The 16,925-nt window shown below is 38.2% G+C and overlaps 1 protein-coding gene across 2 annotated transcripts in view; it reads right to left on the bottom strand.

The window, feature by feature from the left end:
• Window positions 1-869: 869 nt before the first annotated feature.
• The window catches only part of LOC131154695 (soluble inorganic pyrophosphatase 6, chloroplastic), a 28,016-nt gene continuing 11,960 nt past the window's right edge, over window positions 870-16,925 (bottom strand). For both annotated transcript variants that reach the window (XM_058107531.1, XM_058107530.1), the window contains exons 4-7: window positions 3,912-4,012; window positions 3,616-3,797; window positions 1,788-1,886; window positions 870-1,386 (exon numbers count right to left, since the gene is read on the bottom strand). In XM_058107531.1, the coding sequence (XP_057963514.1) occupies window positions 1,294-1,386; window positions 1,788-1,886; window positions 3,616-3,797; window positions 3,912-4,012 (475 nt within the window). In that variant the 3' untranslated portion in view covers window positions 870-1,293. The remainder of the gene's footprint in view (window positions 1,387-1,787; window positions 1,887-3,615; window positions 3,798-3,911; window positions 4,013-16,925) is intronic.

Raw genomic sequence — 16,925 nt, 5'->3', positions numbered from 1 at the left:
GGCTTTTCCATCATGTAAAACTAGTGTAGGGTTATTTTTTAGAGATAGTTTTTCCCTAGGCTAAAAAGGGGAGTATGACTCCTCGATCATATTGATGCTTCCTAGTGCTAGAGTGAGAATAGCATAATAAGCTCTTTAGGGAGGGTAAGTGTTCATCAACTTGTAAAACTCACTAGCTATTGTAAATGTGTTTAACCTACCTACCTCCCTCACTAGACACATATTGCTAATGGAGGTGTTGATTAATGAAATACGTTACTTCAATGTTTACTGTTTGCGTGCCATTGCTTTCATAAGTTGCTTACTATTTCCACTTCTTTGAATGACTATGAAAGTGTTTTGTTGGTGAATCGTGGTAAATGCTAGGTTGGCTAGTTAAACAAAAGTACTTTAACTAGCGCCACACAGACCTTCACAAAGGTGTCAAATATTCGGTCCGTGACACCTAGTAAGTGGTTGAAATGTGCATGTTAAGGTGGATGAGTGGTAAACATAAGAGGATAAATTAAGGAACGAATATATCCACCAGAAGTTATGCATAGCACCAGTACAGGATAATATTAGGGAGAGATGGTTTAGATGGTTTGGGCATTTAAAATGCAGTGCTAGCTAGTCATTATTAATGGTGCAAGAAGAGGAAGGGGATATACCTAAAATAACATGAAAATGAGGCAGTGAGGAAAGATTTAACAGCTCTTAAGCTAGTCGAAGAAAATGCCTTTGATCGAGTGAATTAATGGGAATTAAGGCTTGTTATTGTTGTTGTTGCTGCACCTGACAGCTTCCATGCCTCTTTGTCAAAAGACTTGCCGGGGGGGTGGGTGAAGAACCAACAAAATGGTGGGAGGAGTTTCCAAGTCCATTTCCCCTTTTTAACAAAACAAGGGATGGTATCATATTTTAAGTAAAAATACACATCTGAGATTATTCCCTGCAGAGTCACACTTTGATGGGAGGAGTTTCCTAGTCCATTTCCCCTTTTTAACAAAACAAGGGATGGTATCATATTTTAAGTAAAAATACACATCTGAGATTATTCCCTGCAGAGTCACACTTTGACATCTGCATTACAATTCAATGAAATGGGATAGTGTAATAAAAACCAAGGGAAGAGAGGAAACATTTTCCTGCTCAAAAAAAAAAAATCTTTCTTTCACATCAACAAATAAATATTACCATCTGCATCACTGCCAAAAAAAAGGTACCATATGTTGCCAAGAGCTCCAGCAGCAGCAGCAATCTTAGTTGTGGTAGTCTGCTGCAGACCCAACTCCACAAATCTACGAACAGAAATTACACAAGGGAGAGCTCGCCAGAAGGAATGGATCTCTTAACTAGTTTAGCCCAGGATTCGTTTGTCTCAGTGATGACTTTAAGAGCATAATCCTGTTTATGTCACAGATATTCACTCCCAAATCAGAATTTAAAACAAAAAACAAAAATACAATGAACTCATTTAAAAACTTGAAGGATAACCTATTGAAAGGCTTCTGGTATTAAAGAATGTCATACAGCAAATCATTTCACTTTTGGTAGGTTCTACACATAAAGCATCTATGAAAATTTTTGGCTGAATAATATAAAACCAAAAACCAGATCATACAAAAAACTCAAATTCAGTGAGCATATATGCAATTATTTGGAGAAAAAAAGTTACCAATCAAGGAAAAGTTTTTTAGCAGCATGAGGCTTCCCTAATTAGGGAGGAAAATGATGCATGAAACAAGCATTCTTACAAGGATTTAAGCAGGAAAATTTACCGTGGGATAAAAATTAAAAATACCTACCTTGCTTGCTGCCTTGTTGCCAAGACCAAACTTATTAGCAGGTTTTCCATCAGGAATCTTGTAGTCCCTAAACCAGTCCCTAATTGTGGTGAGAGTGCCCTGAAAATAACAGCATGATTAGACCCAATGGAATTTTTCTGAACTGTCGCTGCAGCTGTACAGTGATTTGCCATATTTGCTGTAAAATTATTCAAGTCTTGATAATTAATTTCCAAAGAAAAAGGTTGACTGGTTTGACTTTGGTAGCACCATTTCAAATTCCAAATCGCTTGGTTTTCTTGTTAATCATGGAGTCTATTCAAGTGACAACCATTCAAATGTTTGACACTGATTATTCCTCAATTCTCAATACTACTATATATTAATCAATTAAATTAAACCGTTGACCATTTTTCATTACAACATCAGATTTGATAATAAAAAAAAATTTTAAATATATATATATATATATATCTAACGGATCAAGCAGCTCCATACATCTGCCTTAACAGTCTCATGAAAGCTCCAAACACATGACTCGAAGTCCAACATATGTATTGATACACGCAACCAACATCCAACTCTAGAGAACATGACAGGCAGTTATTGCTGCATAATTTTGCTCCATTTCTCTCGACATCAATGTCATCATTTCATTGAAGATTGAAGAAAGGATATCTGGCCTACGTCTACAGCTAAACCTAAAAAATAAAAAGAGAATATGGAATATCTTAAGAACAGACAAAATATAGATGCTGGAACATGGATATAATGACTTTCTATTAAATAAGAGTTTCCACCATAACAAGTTTCCTAAGAGCAGGTCCATGGCCTCTAATTACCGAATATACAAAGATTTAAGAAAATTTTTAAATTTTTTGAATTACCTTAGATTTACTACTCAAGCAACATGTTTTCAAAGTAATCCTGCAAAACAATACTATGATTTTATAAAAGAATGATATCCAACCAGTTGAGTACAGAAAATCAAATAAAAAAAAGGTTAGGGGATACAGAAATGCCATTGGTAGCGCACTGATGTGTAACCAGCTCATCAGAAACAGGCCCTCTCACCATTTTATCAACTCAATTTCTCCTGGATTATTTTCAAACTATTACCAGAACACATGTCACAAGCTACCTAGATATTTCAAAGGCCATGTCCCAGGTGACAGAGTACAGCATGGGAATTAATTTATTTTTTTCTATTTTTTAAGGATATTTTATTTATTTTTATTGGGTAATATCTTTATGATTCTAGGGTATTAGTTTTAGGATAGCAGTATTTTCATTTATTTCCGAGTAAAATTAGTTTTCTTATTCTCCAGGCATTGTAAGCCTATAGAAAGGTCTCTTTGGTATTAGTTTTAGGGAGTCAAACAAATAATTAAAATCGTTGGATGCTTTGTCCCCCTTTACAAGGATATTGTAAATTGGTACAACATTTCTGCTAGCGAAAAGAATGTAAGCCTACTTTTTGTCAAAAAAATACTCCACATCCGCAAAACCTGTTCATTATCATATTTCTAAAATTATGTTAACGTAAGCCTATTTTTTGTCGCAAAAAATATTCCACATCCACATAATCTGTTCATTGCAAGTGTTTCTAAAACCACGTTTCTAAAACAATACCCATAGTTATCAATAAAAGGATTGGCATTGTTTGACTTACCAATTTCAATTATTACAAAACAAAAAAATTGCATATTTTTCACACAAAGTTCTAATTACAAATTGTTTCCAAATTTCGAATAGATAGAAATAAAAATCATGAACATGGTGTGGATGCAGGTATGCATGTCTCTGTTCTTAGGGGGATCCATGCACACATAGGGGAAACAAGGCATACCGGGAAGTGCTTCTCAACATCATCAACATCATTCACTAGAGAAGCTCTTGGATCATCCACTGAAATTGCAACTATTTTCCAGTCAAGCTCCCCCTCATCAATCATAGCTAAAGCAGCTACGGGCTTGACCTTAAGGACCTGACCAATCTTCCCTCGACTTTCACCAATCTCAACAACATCAACTACAAATCATATAGAAAATTCAATAAATATCGAACAAACTGATAATTTAACAAAACAAAAGGGCAAAAAGATAGAAGAAAGACAAATATTGAACCAGTATGAGGAAGGTTTACCAGGATCATTATCTCCTAATGCCCCTTCAACTTCTGAGTTTGCGAAAGATGGATCTTCCCATGTTTGTGGAAGTAATCCATAGTTCCAATTTATATTGTAGCTAAGAAACAAAAAGTGAGATGACTAAAGGATATATTATAAAGGAATAAAGAATTACTCTAGAAGTGAACAAATAATAGAATGTAACAAAAATAAAAATAACTGAAGAAATAATGAGCAAACTCATAATCACAACAAGGTTAAATGAGTGCTAGACATTGAGTTCTTGATTTTTTAACATTATTATTGGATGCCAAGTGAAGTTAGAATTATGACATGCTTAGAGTAGTTCTAGACATTAAGTTCCTACTTTTACATTTTTATTGGTGAGTCGACACAGCACACTTAAAAGAGAAACCTTAGTATATGATAAATTCTTAACGATGGGGAGATTCTTAATTCAATCCTTTGAGTTGGCCCATTACCCACTTAGGGGTTCCTTCGAGGGGCAATCCTACAACAAACTCATTTTGGGACCCAGTCCTTGAGAGAATTCTAGGAGGCTGGATAGGTGGAAAGGAGCCCTTTTTTCACTTTATAGGGGTCATATTGCCCTTATTAATGCTTGTCTATCTTCTATCCCTTTGAATTAGTTATCCCTTCTAGAACTCCACTGAGAGTTGTCCACAGATTAGAGAAGTTGATGACGGCTTTCTGGGGTCTGGGTTGGGGAGGCCTGGGTCTAGGTAATTTGGTGTCTAAAAACATTTTCTTGGTGGGAAAGTGGCTATGGTGTTTTCCTTCAGAACTTAACTCTCTTTGACACAAGGTTATTCATAGTAAATTTGGTCTTTCACAAAATGAGTGGGATGCTATAGCTGGAGTTAATATTACTTAATCGAGTCCTATCCTTGGAAATTTGTGTCTCAAATCTATCGGCGATATCTTTCCTAATGTTCATTATAAAGTGGGTAATGGGAAGAGAATCTGATTTTGGAAGGACAATTGGATTGGGAATGTGCCTTTGGCTATTGGTTTCCCTTTTTGTTTTGTTTATCTGTTCTTCATGAGTCACCTATTGTTGCCTCCCTCATTTTACAAGAGGGTGCCCTTTCCAGGGATTTTCACTTTGGGAGGAACGAGAAAGAAACTAATGACTAACATGCTTGACTCTTTTTTGTGTCCAAGTGCATAGTGATAAACGTGTTGAGTCTTGATTCTTTTGAAGATTTCTCCTGCAATCTTCCTTCTCTTATCTGATCCATGACCCTATCTTGATTCTTCTGAAGATTTCTCCTGCAATCTTCCTTCTCTCATTTGATCCATGATCCTAATGTCAGCCCCTTAGCCCTTTGTTCTCTTATCTAGAAAGCTAAAATTCCTTCAAAGATCACAGACTTTTCTTGGGTTTCCGCCCTTGAGAAAATCAATACTAATGATTTACCTTGAAAAACAAAGAACTAAAAAGCCCTATGTCCTGATATTTGTGTCCTCTGTCCAGGAATGGAGAAACTTGCTTTCACTTGTTTCTACATTGTCCTTCTCTTGGGAATTGGTTTGGTATACTTGAAGAAAATTGGGTGAGCCCGGCATTTTTTTGTTATTATGTTTGGAGGTCTTGGTAAGAGGAAAGAGAGGAAAGTTTTGTCCTGTCGTACTGTTATGGCTATTATTTGGAGCACTTGGTTGGAAAAAAAAATGCTAGAATCTTTAAAAGTTTTGCCACTTTAGTAATATGCTTTGGAGCAGAGTGGTCTTCTTGACGTCCCTTTGATAATCATCAAATGGATTCCTTTGGCATGTTCCTTTGGAAGGCATGCAGTGGGTTTCGTTGGCATTACTTTATTGATTTGTCTTGTATTTAGTTTCTTTTCTTCAGCTGCTTTCCTTTTGTAATGGGAGGATATCTTGTTCTACTTGTTTTTTTTCTTTTCTTTTTTTTTTTTTTTTTCATGTTTATACTCCTTTCTTTCTCTAATACAATTTTTTGTTATCTAAAATATTCTTTGAATTCCGTTCTTGATTCATGCAGGCTCTCTTTAGTCTTTTTTATGGGCAAGAGACTGTCCTCGTAATTTTTCCTGCAAATTTTTTGTCAGCCCCAACTGATATTCCTTTCCTTTTGGATAAGTTCATTTGGAAGGCCAAGGTTCCTCTGCAAGTTAAGGTGTTTGGTTGGTGCATGATTCTCAACAAGATAAATACCAAAATTTCTTGCAAGCTAGGAGACCTAATAGGGCATTGTCACATGATATGCATGTTGTGTTAGTGAACCTATTTTTTCTCACTTTTGCCAACACTGCGACTGGTACTATTGTGTAATCAACTTTTAAGCATTGGAGAAAAGGGTTGGGTGTGCAAAAATTTTGTACATAGTTGTTTCTCTAAAGTTCTTCCAGTTTATGGTGTACAAAGGACTACCGAGTTAATGAAACTGCATTTATTTGCTATGGTGTCACGTATTTAGCCAGAGAGTGGAGAGGAATTCAAGGATCTTTATGGGTATTTCTCTTAGCTTCACTATGGTCTTGATGGGCTGGTTCATTGGAGGGAGTTCCTATAACTTACATTCAGACTTCAGAGTTACTTGAGAGCTTCAATTTTCAGATATATGTTTCTATTCTCTTGAATAGAACCTTTCTTTTGCATTAAAAAAGAAAGTTAACAATAAGATTTTTTTTAGTTGATAGGACTAGAGTTGGGATGAATTCTCAGAAGTATTTATGTATCTACTTTTGAAATTTTTTTCCAAGCATTTTAAGGTTGTGTTTGGGAATATGGATTTCAGGCCTTGTATTTGGATTTGTTTGGATTTGGATGAAACTTCGTACAATTTTATACTGCATTTTATCCAAATCCGCACAAATCCAAATCCAAGGTCTAGAAATCTAAATTCCAAGCTCACAAACATGGGGTAGAGGTTTATGGAATAATTATCAATAATGGATACTTTTAACTATGCTTTGCAAAAATCCTTTTTTGGCATATAATTTTGTATGAACACTTGAATGAAATGAGATGGGAGGAGGACAGAGACACAAGACGATGTTACCTACAAAGGAGTGGGATGAAGAAGGAAACTGTGAGACCCAAGGCACAAAAGCAGCAGCTGCAAATCCGCAATAATATTCTAGCACCAAGAAAAAGAGGAAAAGAGTGCAGGGTCTACAGCTAAAGGCAGTCTGGCCAGGACCTGGCCTGAGACACTGTTGAATAAAGCTGAAGAAATTTTGGTAAGCCAACAAGAAATGGAAATCAGAATGGCACAGCAAAAGGCAGAGTGGCTCGAGTTATCAATGTATCCATGGTGGTTGATCGCCCAGGATGAGAGTTTATCTCACATTGACTCAGTAGAGAAATTTAGAGTATATAAAATATTGTTGAATAAGTAGGTTACTTCTAGCTTTTGGCTTGATAGTAAAAAGTTAAAATTAAGTAGCTTACAACTTACATTACCTGCATGAAGGATGGGTCGTAACTACTCATGCTATTTTTATTTTTATTTTTGGATAACAGAAAGTTTAATAAAAATCGAGTCCATGTACAATAGGATGGGGGGTGGGGACAAAGTGTCCTCAAAGAACAATGATCAACAACAAAAAAGATTACAATAGTGCTGTCCTCCCATCCCTTAGAAGGTCGGACAGCAATAATCCACGAGAGAGAGAGAGAGAGAATGGTTCAAAAAGATGCCAACAACACCATCCTATCCCATGGTAAACAAGGGAAGTTCTGCAAACCTTAAAACCTCTCAATCCAAAGAGTCCATAACATAGTGAAAACTGCCCCATTCTATAAATGTAGCACTTTCTACTTGAGCCCAAACCCCAAAAATTCATGAGCAATATACATCTCACATTCTAAGGCTCCACCAAGCTTCTCCAAGGTAAGAAAAGAGAGCATTCCAAAGATAGGATGCCACCTTACAATGTCGAAAAAACTGAGCATTTGTTTTGTTGGGCTTGCCACACATCAAGCATGTGTCAGGACTAAGAGACATGTAGAGCCTTCTTATTTGTAACATGTCATGAATATTAATCCTATTCAAAGTCACCATCTAGATGAAGGTCAAAACCTTTTTAAGGAACCTTAGCCTTCCAAATGATGTGGCTCAAGGGGGAAAAGTTCAAGGAATGGGATTTTAAGAGAGATGAAAATGATGATTTTAGAAGATTACAACCCCAAAGAATCTCCCTCCAAACTAACTCATCCTCCCCATTGGAAGGAACAAAGAAAGTGGTCCAACATGGAAAGCAAAGTGGTAAGCTCATCAATCTATCTTTTATTGAGATTTCTGGCCCCAAAAAAATAGATAATTAAAAGAGTGGAAATCCCACAAGTGAACACAACCCACCCCCCATCCTCCCAAAAAAAAAGGTTGATAGGTGCATTGTGGAGAGAAGCTTAGGCACCTTTAAGTCCAAAGAATCTTTTCCCACCCAAGCATCCTCCCAAAACTGGACCTCATTACCATTACCCACTTTGAAACAAGTGAGAGGAAAGAATTGACACGCTACTCAGGACAAGAACTTCCAGGGCAATGCACGAGAAATCACGCCACTTCCTCTAGTACCCCACACATTTTGATGGAGCCCATATTTTCTTTTAATCACCTTGTGCCACAGGGAGTTCATCCACAACCATCTATCCAATTAGGGAGATGTTTTAGGGTACCAAGTTGCCAAGCCCCAGCCCAGTTCAGATTTGAGTTTTCTAACAACCTCCAAACAACCAAATGGTCTCTCTTCCTCTCACAAGAGCTGACCAAAGGAAATCATGCATCAACCTCTTTAGAGCCCTGGAAACATTCAAAGGCATTCTAAAAGTAGAAAGGAATTTTATAGGAATGTTGGAAAGTGAAGCACTATTAAATGTAATGCAACCTCTAAGAAGCAAGTGCGGCCCTTCAAACTGCCAATTTCCTACCCACTCTCTTAATCACAAGAACCCAGAAGGCTGAGGAACTTGGATTGCCCCTAAGAGGGAGACAAAGATACAAAAGCAGCCATTCAAAGGGCACACAACCGGCCAATGTTTTGAAGTTGTCCAAATCTCTAAAGCCAAATTGATACCAACCACCCAACTCTTGGACAAATTGATCTTTAGACCTAAGATCTTTTCAAAGATTTTTAGCAAGGTAATGACCTAACAAAATTTAGCAACACTGTCCTCAAGAAACAACATGGTATCATCCGCAAAGTGGAGATGAGACACATCCACTTTGATTAATGGGACATTAAATTATTGGAAAAAATTGACAAGACACGATAAAGCCAGCTAGGTTTCATTAAAAAAATATTCTATTATATTGAAATACAATAAAACAAAAAATATGCTGATAGAATGGGTAAAATTAACATAACCATGTTAAGAACGATAAGTAGGATTGTCAGAAATAATACAAAGATCCTTATGAAAGGTTCATTTACCAGAAGCACAATCAATGCAAATAAGGAAAAAAAAATTAATAACTAAATAATAAGCCATGGCTCTATGAAATGATGACAAATAATTGCACCAATAAAGGCACAACTTGAGGTAGAGGTGCTAGTGCTACACAAACATGAGAGGCCACAGTTTGAGTTTAACAGTAAGCTGCAAAAAAACAGCAAGACTGCAACTGGTTTAGGGGAAGAAAGGGAAGCAGTAGAAGAGGACGAGGACAAGGTGTCATCTAGGTACAATCAGAAACAACCAAAAAGATTGTGGTAGAGCTGCCTTCATCTCTTTGAAGGTTGCACAACAATAAACCCCAAGAAAAGCCAAAAGAATAGGCCCAAAAAGAAGCAAGAACACCACCCTATCCCATAATGAACAAGGACACGTTGTGTGGCCCTTAAAAGTTCCTATGGTCCTCTGAATCCAAGCAATCCCATAAGATAGTGACTACTGCACCACTCCAGTCCAAATAACGCAGTCCTTTCTACTCAAGCCAAAACCCCTATGTCTCACAAGCAAGATATCTCCCACATTCCAACGTGCCACCTAAGCTTCACCAGAGTTAGAGAAGAGAGCATTCCAATGATGGGATGTCACCTTTTAGGTAGAAAAAGTTGAGCATTTGTTTCACTTGGGCTTGCAACACCATTAAGCACATGTCAAGGCTAAGAGATACGCAAGGACTTCTTAAATGTAGCACATCATGCGTATTAATCCTATCTAGAGGACTCCAAATGGAAGTCTGAATGTTCCAAACAACAGTGGCACCTTCAGCTCCAAAGAGTCCTTGCCCACCCAAACATCCTTCCAAAAGAGAAATTTATAGTTCTTTCCTGCTTTGAAGCGAATGTGAGAAAAAAATTGACTCGCCACCTTGGAATTGAACTTTCAAGGGCATGCAGGAGAAATAATACTGGTTCCTCAAGTCTCCCACCCATTCCAATGGAGCCCATATTTACTTTTAATCACCTTGTGCCATAGGGAGTTCACTTCAAACCTCCACGGCCATTTACCAATTTGAGAGATGTTTTTGGATGCCACATTACCAATCCCCACTCTGCCTTCGAATTTGGGTCTTCTAACAACCTCCCAACTAACTAGATGGTCTCTCTTACTCTCCTAAAACCAAGCTAGAGGAAGTTGCACATCAACTTCTCCAAAGCCCCTGCCACTTTCAAAGGCACTCTAAATGAAAGGAATAAAAATGGATGTTGGAAAGTGAGGCACTAATGAGTGCGATGCAGCACAAAGAGACAAATATGCCCTCCTATCCTACCCACCCTCTAAATCACAAGGTCCCAAAAGGCCGAGGAGTTTGGATTATCCCCAAGGAAACCAAGAAAAAAATGCAGTCACACATAGGAAACACAGCCAACCAAGGTTCAATAACTCTCTCAAGTCCCCAACGAGCAGATTTATACCGACCACCCCACTCTTGGACAAGTTGATCTTTAAACCTAAGATCTTTCCAAAGATTTTAAGCAAGATAATGATATTACAGAGTTCAGCAACATTGTCCTCAAGAAACAATAAGTTATCAGCAGCAAACAGCAGATGAGATACCTACACTTCCACCTTCCCCACGTAAAGGGGCTTCTAATCACCCCAAAACCCTATAAGCGTGAGCGTCCTACTAACAAATTTTTCATTCTAAAGCAACCTTTGAACCACTTTCTCCATACTTCCTCAAAACCTTTCCTGCACATTACCTAATATACAAGCCTCAATTTACCATAACATCCGTTCTCTGCTTCTCAAGGGGATCCGTTGTCCCCTTTTTTATTTACCACTGGTGGTGTATACCTTGAGTAGGATGGCACATGCATGCTCAGGGCTAGGGGGTGATCAAAGGCCTTCACATAAAGGAGGAGGAAATGAAGGTGTCCCATCTTCAGCTTGTCGGTGATAACATGTTTCTTGAGGACAAGTTTGCTAAATCCTGTAAGGTCATTATTTTGCTTAAAATCTTTGAGAAGATCTCCAGTTTTCTCCTCCTTTATTCTTTTTTCTCCCTCTGTTATGTTCTCTGCTCTATCCTTAATTCTCTATTCTGTCCAGCAGCTTGCTTCTTCTCCCTTCTTCTCTCCTTTTCTTCTCTCTCTATCTCTCTCTCTCAATTCTCTCTTTTTTATTTCTTTATTGCCCTACATCAATTTGGTAGCAGAGAAAATAACAGTCTTCTTTAATTATCATTGGTAACTGATCCTCCATCAAATTTCTAACTCCTAAAAACAATGTTTCAAACCACATCCACCAAACAACTGAAATTCACTTCCAAAGACTTCAAAATGTTGCACAAACAAAGTTTTCATAAAATTTACAGAAGATTCATCTGCAACTTTTTACGGTTGTGCTCCTTAAATTCAAACTCTAAATTCAAGGCATACTTTTAATGCACCTTCATCACCATTCAAGAGAGGCACACCTAAAGGAAATCCCTTGAAACATCATCGCAGTTTAATCACCGGAGAACCCCCATGTGCCAGCCAAACATTACTTTCAAAATCCCAAACTTTATGACCTTTGCTTGACACACCGCCATCACAATTGAAATCACCACCCCTTGATATGTCACCAGCCTGAATTTCATTGCCAAAGGAGTCAGAGGCACATGTGCTCCACACACCAGAGACATACATGTGAGCAACTACCAGTCATGCATTTTCTAGAATCACAAGAAATTGAGTTAGACATGATATCTTGGATCTTTTCGCAATATTTTGATCTATACTACAAGATTTTGGAGTGTCAATGCAAATTTCAGTTTTTCAAAGGTCTGCTAGGATTTTGATTGAGACTCAACTATGATCATTTGAGATTTATTGCAACAAATTACTTTTCCTTCTTAAGATTTTAATGTTGGCTTGAAGAAATCTAGCTTCTCTTGATAATTTTTGGAGGATAAATTTTGCTCTGCAACACCCTATCCTAACCAATTTTGTTGCTATTTGTGGGATTGTTTCTGAGGATTAGAGAAATTGGGAGTTTGAGATCTGCATGACTGCGCTGAGAGCTTGAGACTCATTGCAATTTGTGCTTAGAGTCTTTGTGAGTAACCAAAGTTCTTCCATTTGTCTTGATTAATGTTTACATGGTTAGGAAAATTAGTGATTTGCATAATTCCAAGTTTCTTGTCACCATTTAAAAACAACCAACCAAGCCATAAGTCCCACTAGGCAGGGTTGGCTATCTAAATCCATTGGTTCATTCATTGCTTGAATCCTTGCTCATACGCAGACTCTCTTCTTGTAATATTATGTACAACCATATCAACTCATGTGCATCATATGTACAAAGGCTTAATGTGTGTGCATTGTAGTAATTTTAGAGTTCACATAACTTGGGAGTCAAGTTTAGTCTTCCTTAGCATCATTGTACCATATTGCATCATCAATGGCCACCAACAAAATCACTGACACTACCCCCATGGAAACTACCCCACATGATACCAAATCTTTGTCTAAGAGACTTCCGGATCCTATAGACCAAAATTTTGAGCATCTCACCAAGTTCACACAAGTTGTGAAGTTGTCGAGTAAACACCATGTAGTAGATGGCTGAGGACAATCAGTTAAGCACCCTAGTGAGTCCCTATATTCAGTATGACCAATCACTCCAGGAGTTCCTATAGCACCTAACAAAATGACTCAAGCCCCAACACAGCCTAGCAGCCAGTTCAGGCCCTCCAGCCTCAAGTTAACCCAGAATCTAGGTTTGAAAAGGATAGCTTTTGATGAGTTTGACAATGTAGGGTACCAACCTAACCATAGGCATACTCCACCTTCCCCTAGACATGACAACAAGGACTGTGGAGACATCACTAAGAGGGTCAAGATAGATGTGCATATCCATGATGGTGAATTAGACCAAATTCCTTCTTGAATTGGATAAAAAGGATGTGTGACATTGGGTCGTACCACTTAGGAGGGGAGGACAAGGTGTGGTTTGCCAAGATGAAACTTGTAAGACCAGCCAAGAAGTATTGTCAAACTGTTCAAGAAATCTAGTGGTCAGATGAACCGCCCATTAACAAATGGCAAGTGATGAGACAACAATTGAAAGAGAAGTACCCTTCCTTCCTATAAAACCAAATATTTACTAACCTCTTGAACCATTGACAAATCATCACTGTAGCAAGTTATTTTTTAGTGATTTCAGGAGCTATTGTTTAGGCCCACGGTATTGGTGAGGTCACACATTACACAGTGACCAAATTCATGATGCTGATTGTTAGGAGAGAGGTCGGCCCATTTTCATTTGAGTCTTTAGAGGCAACTTATGAGAAAGCTATTGCCATTAAAAAGTACCTCAAGACCCCTTGTAAGTTGTCATCTCAAGTGAGCAAGTCACGTCAATCCAAATTTTTCCCTCTCGTCAATCCACCCCTAGAGAGAGTACTACAAGACATAGCTGCAACACATTATTCGTTGTGGGTCTAGTACTCCTCAAGCTAGTAGCTCATCTGTGCAGTGTCTCCATTGCCATGCTAGAGGTCACATAGCTGCTCATCGTCCCCAACAAGGCTTGGCTTTGGTGCATGAGTTGATGGCGTGCCTAACTGGCATGAGTACTCTAAGACATGAAGGTGAGCTTCTTGATGACTTTGAGTAGGACAATAACCATGTTAGTGTCCTTAGGTGTCTTGTCCACTACTATGAATAGTTAGAAGTGGACGCAAACCACTATTTTTCACATTCCCATCAGATGTGGGATAGGAAATGCAATCTACTTATAGATGGGGGTAGTAGCATGAATGTGATCTCCAAGGCTGCACTAGGTATATAGAAGCCTAAAGGACAGCCACACTCCATTAACACGACAAATCTATGATGTAGGACAAGAAGCAAGACCTTGGGAAGATCCTTGCTGGAGAATAATCAAGAAGAGTAGGGTTAAGGAATAGCGAGGTTAAGTTAGTAGTTTACTATGTGTGTGTAGTTTGCATATATTAGGATTATTTATGTTGGGGGCTTGTTTGTAGTAATTGTGTATTCCAGAGTTACGGTTGTAATGCAACGTAGTTTTAGGGGTATGTGTGTAATTTCATGTCTTTAGAGGTTCTCTTATAAATAGTGTGTGAAAGCCAGGACATAGGCACTTGTTGATGAATTTGAATTGTTGATTGAACTTGAGTTACCCCTGGTATCTCCTCTCTCCTCCCTTCCCCTCCCTTCCTCTGTTCTATTTCTTCTAAACCATGGCTGCAGAACCTTGCGCTGCCCCTGCATCATTTGGTATTGGAGCCCAACCATGATCTCTTTCTTCCATTTCAATTCCTCCATCTTTTCCCTTTCAATCTTCTTCTTCCCCTCTTCTTCTCTTCTCCTCTTCTTCCTCCCCCAACTGTTCTGCAACTTCTATCTCCCTCTGCTGCTGCTGCTTCTCCTTCTCTTCTTCTTCTTTCCTTCTCCTCCTCTGTTCTGTAACTTTCCCTCCATCTCTGCTGCTGCTTCTTCTTTCTTCTCTTCTTGTTCTCTGGTTTTCTGCTCAGCCTATGTTCTGTTCTTCTCCTTCTTCTTATTCTTCTACATTCTTCCTTCTTGTCTTTTTTAGTCTCTCTATTTCCCTTCTATCATTGTCTCTGACTCTTCTCTATTCTGAAAATTCAGTTTATACACACACACACACACACACACACACACATATATAAACAAACGAAAAGCAGTTCTGCAGTTTCTAAACTTTTTCAGAAATTCCAATCGTGTCCCATTTTTCAAAAAACCACCTTCCAAACCCTTCCTGCAACACCACTCATCATATTGAAAACAGAACCCGCTGAAACGCTCACCCTCCAATTTTCATCACCATATGACCAACAGAGGAACCCCCACGTGCCAGCCAAACATGCTCCAGCCATCGGCCTTCAAGAATCCCTAGTGTCTTGTGTTTTTCTCATCACACCACCACCATCAATGTGCTCCCCACCCACTGATCTGCAGTCGCCTGAAGTTTCATAGCCAGAATCTCACCACCAGCGACTCACCCTCCAGTGAAGCGAGTGAGAAAGTCTCCCAGAGTCTTCTGCAATTTCCTGTCTCGTGAGAAATTGCCTGCAGCCATGAAATTTAGAGTTTCTCCATGATAATTTGTCTGCAGCTTGATATCACAGACACAATATATTGTAAGAAAGTGCAATAATTTGGCACGAAACCCTAGAAATCATCACTATCAGCATCAAAAATCAGGTTTTTTTGCTGTAATTTGTGAGTTTTCTTCGTGAATTTGTTTCATTTCAGCAGGACAATCAATATCAAAGTGAATTAAAGATAGTTTTTGAGAAATTGGGAGCAAGGCTTGTGGGAAATTGTGTTAAAAGGTTGTGATATATAGCTGCAGCATGTATATGCATAAATTCAGCAACATGGTGACAAATTATAGGAAAAAGGAATGTCATTTACCAAACTTTGGGTACAATTTCAAACTTTTCAAGACCTTCTCAAATGTGGAGAAAAGGTTTGCAAAATCATCATTGATGGAAGATGTCCAATGAATGTAGTTTCCATAAATGGAGTCATTCGTATGCAACTTTATCCGAAACCCCCATCCAAAGCCTTATGACATATCTTGGATTGATAACACCACCTTACATGTTTATGAAAGATGTTTGGTTCCCATCCAAATGGGTGAATATTTGTTTAATGTTTTGTGTGATATCCTACCTATGAAGATTGGCCATGTATTCCTTTGTTCTCCTTGGTTGGATGATTTGGGTGTGTCTTAAAGACTTGAGAACACATATGCCTTCCACTATAATGGAAAGAAAATCATTTTGATGTCTACTCTACCAACCAACCAAGACAAAGAATCTAAGATTATTAATCATGTCAAAGTTACTCAACTTGAAGACACTACAAACAAGGAAATGAATGTGTTTGAAGACATCCAAAGTCCTTCAAACATTTCTATTTTAGAGTTTGTCATCCCCAATGAGTTCTTTGATGCTAATTCTCAAGTCAAGTCTATGGTGCTGCCAATGAAAATGGTTTCTTGCCTCATTCAAGCATTGGCTTTCAAAAAATCCAAGTTTGTTTTTCCCTTTTGATCTTTATGCGACCAATCATGGTAGAGAAAACACTTTTATGTTTAGAAACAAAGATAAGATCATTTTGAAAAACCCTAAATAGCCAAAGGACAAGGATCCCATGTTTAGGAACAAGAGAACCCAACAAGTCTCAACAAGATCATAGGGCCTTTGAATAAGAGAACTTTAAAATTAGGTGTTTCTTAGCAATCATCATCCGAGAAGTCCTTCTAATGCTTTATAGCTCCCATAGTGAGTATCCACCCAAGGTATGGGTTATTAATTTTCTCTTCTAGTACCCAAAGAGCATCTCAGTGGCTGCCACCTGCAAGACATTCAATATTCCATTGATTTTATTCGAGGTTCACAATTACCCAATTTTCCTTGTTATAGGATAAAACTCAAGAAAGTGTGCTAAATTGAGTAGGCAAGTACAACTCCTTGAAAAGGGCTTTGTGAGACATACCTTAGTCCTTGTGCAGTGAGAGCTCTTCTAACCCCAGAAGAACGGATCTTGGAAGATGTGAGTGGGTAATAGAGCCATCAATAAGTTCACAATCAAGTACAGGTTCCC

This window comes from Malania oleifera, chromosome 1 (assembly GCF_029873635.1).
Source record: "Malania oleifera isolate guangnan ecotype guangnan chromosome 1, ASM2987363v1, whole genome shotgun sequence".
Taxonomy (NCBI): Eukaryota; Viridiplantae; Streptophyta; class Magnoliopsida; order Santalales; family Ximeniaceae; genus Malania; species Malania oleifera.
The sequence above is the reverse complement of the archived record's forward strand: the minus strand, read 5'-3'. Positions and strand labels throughout refer to the sequence as shown.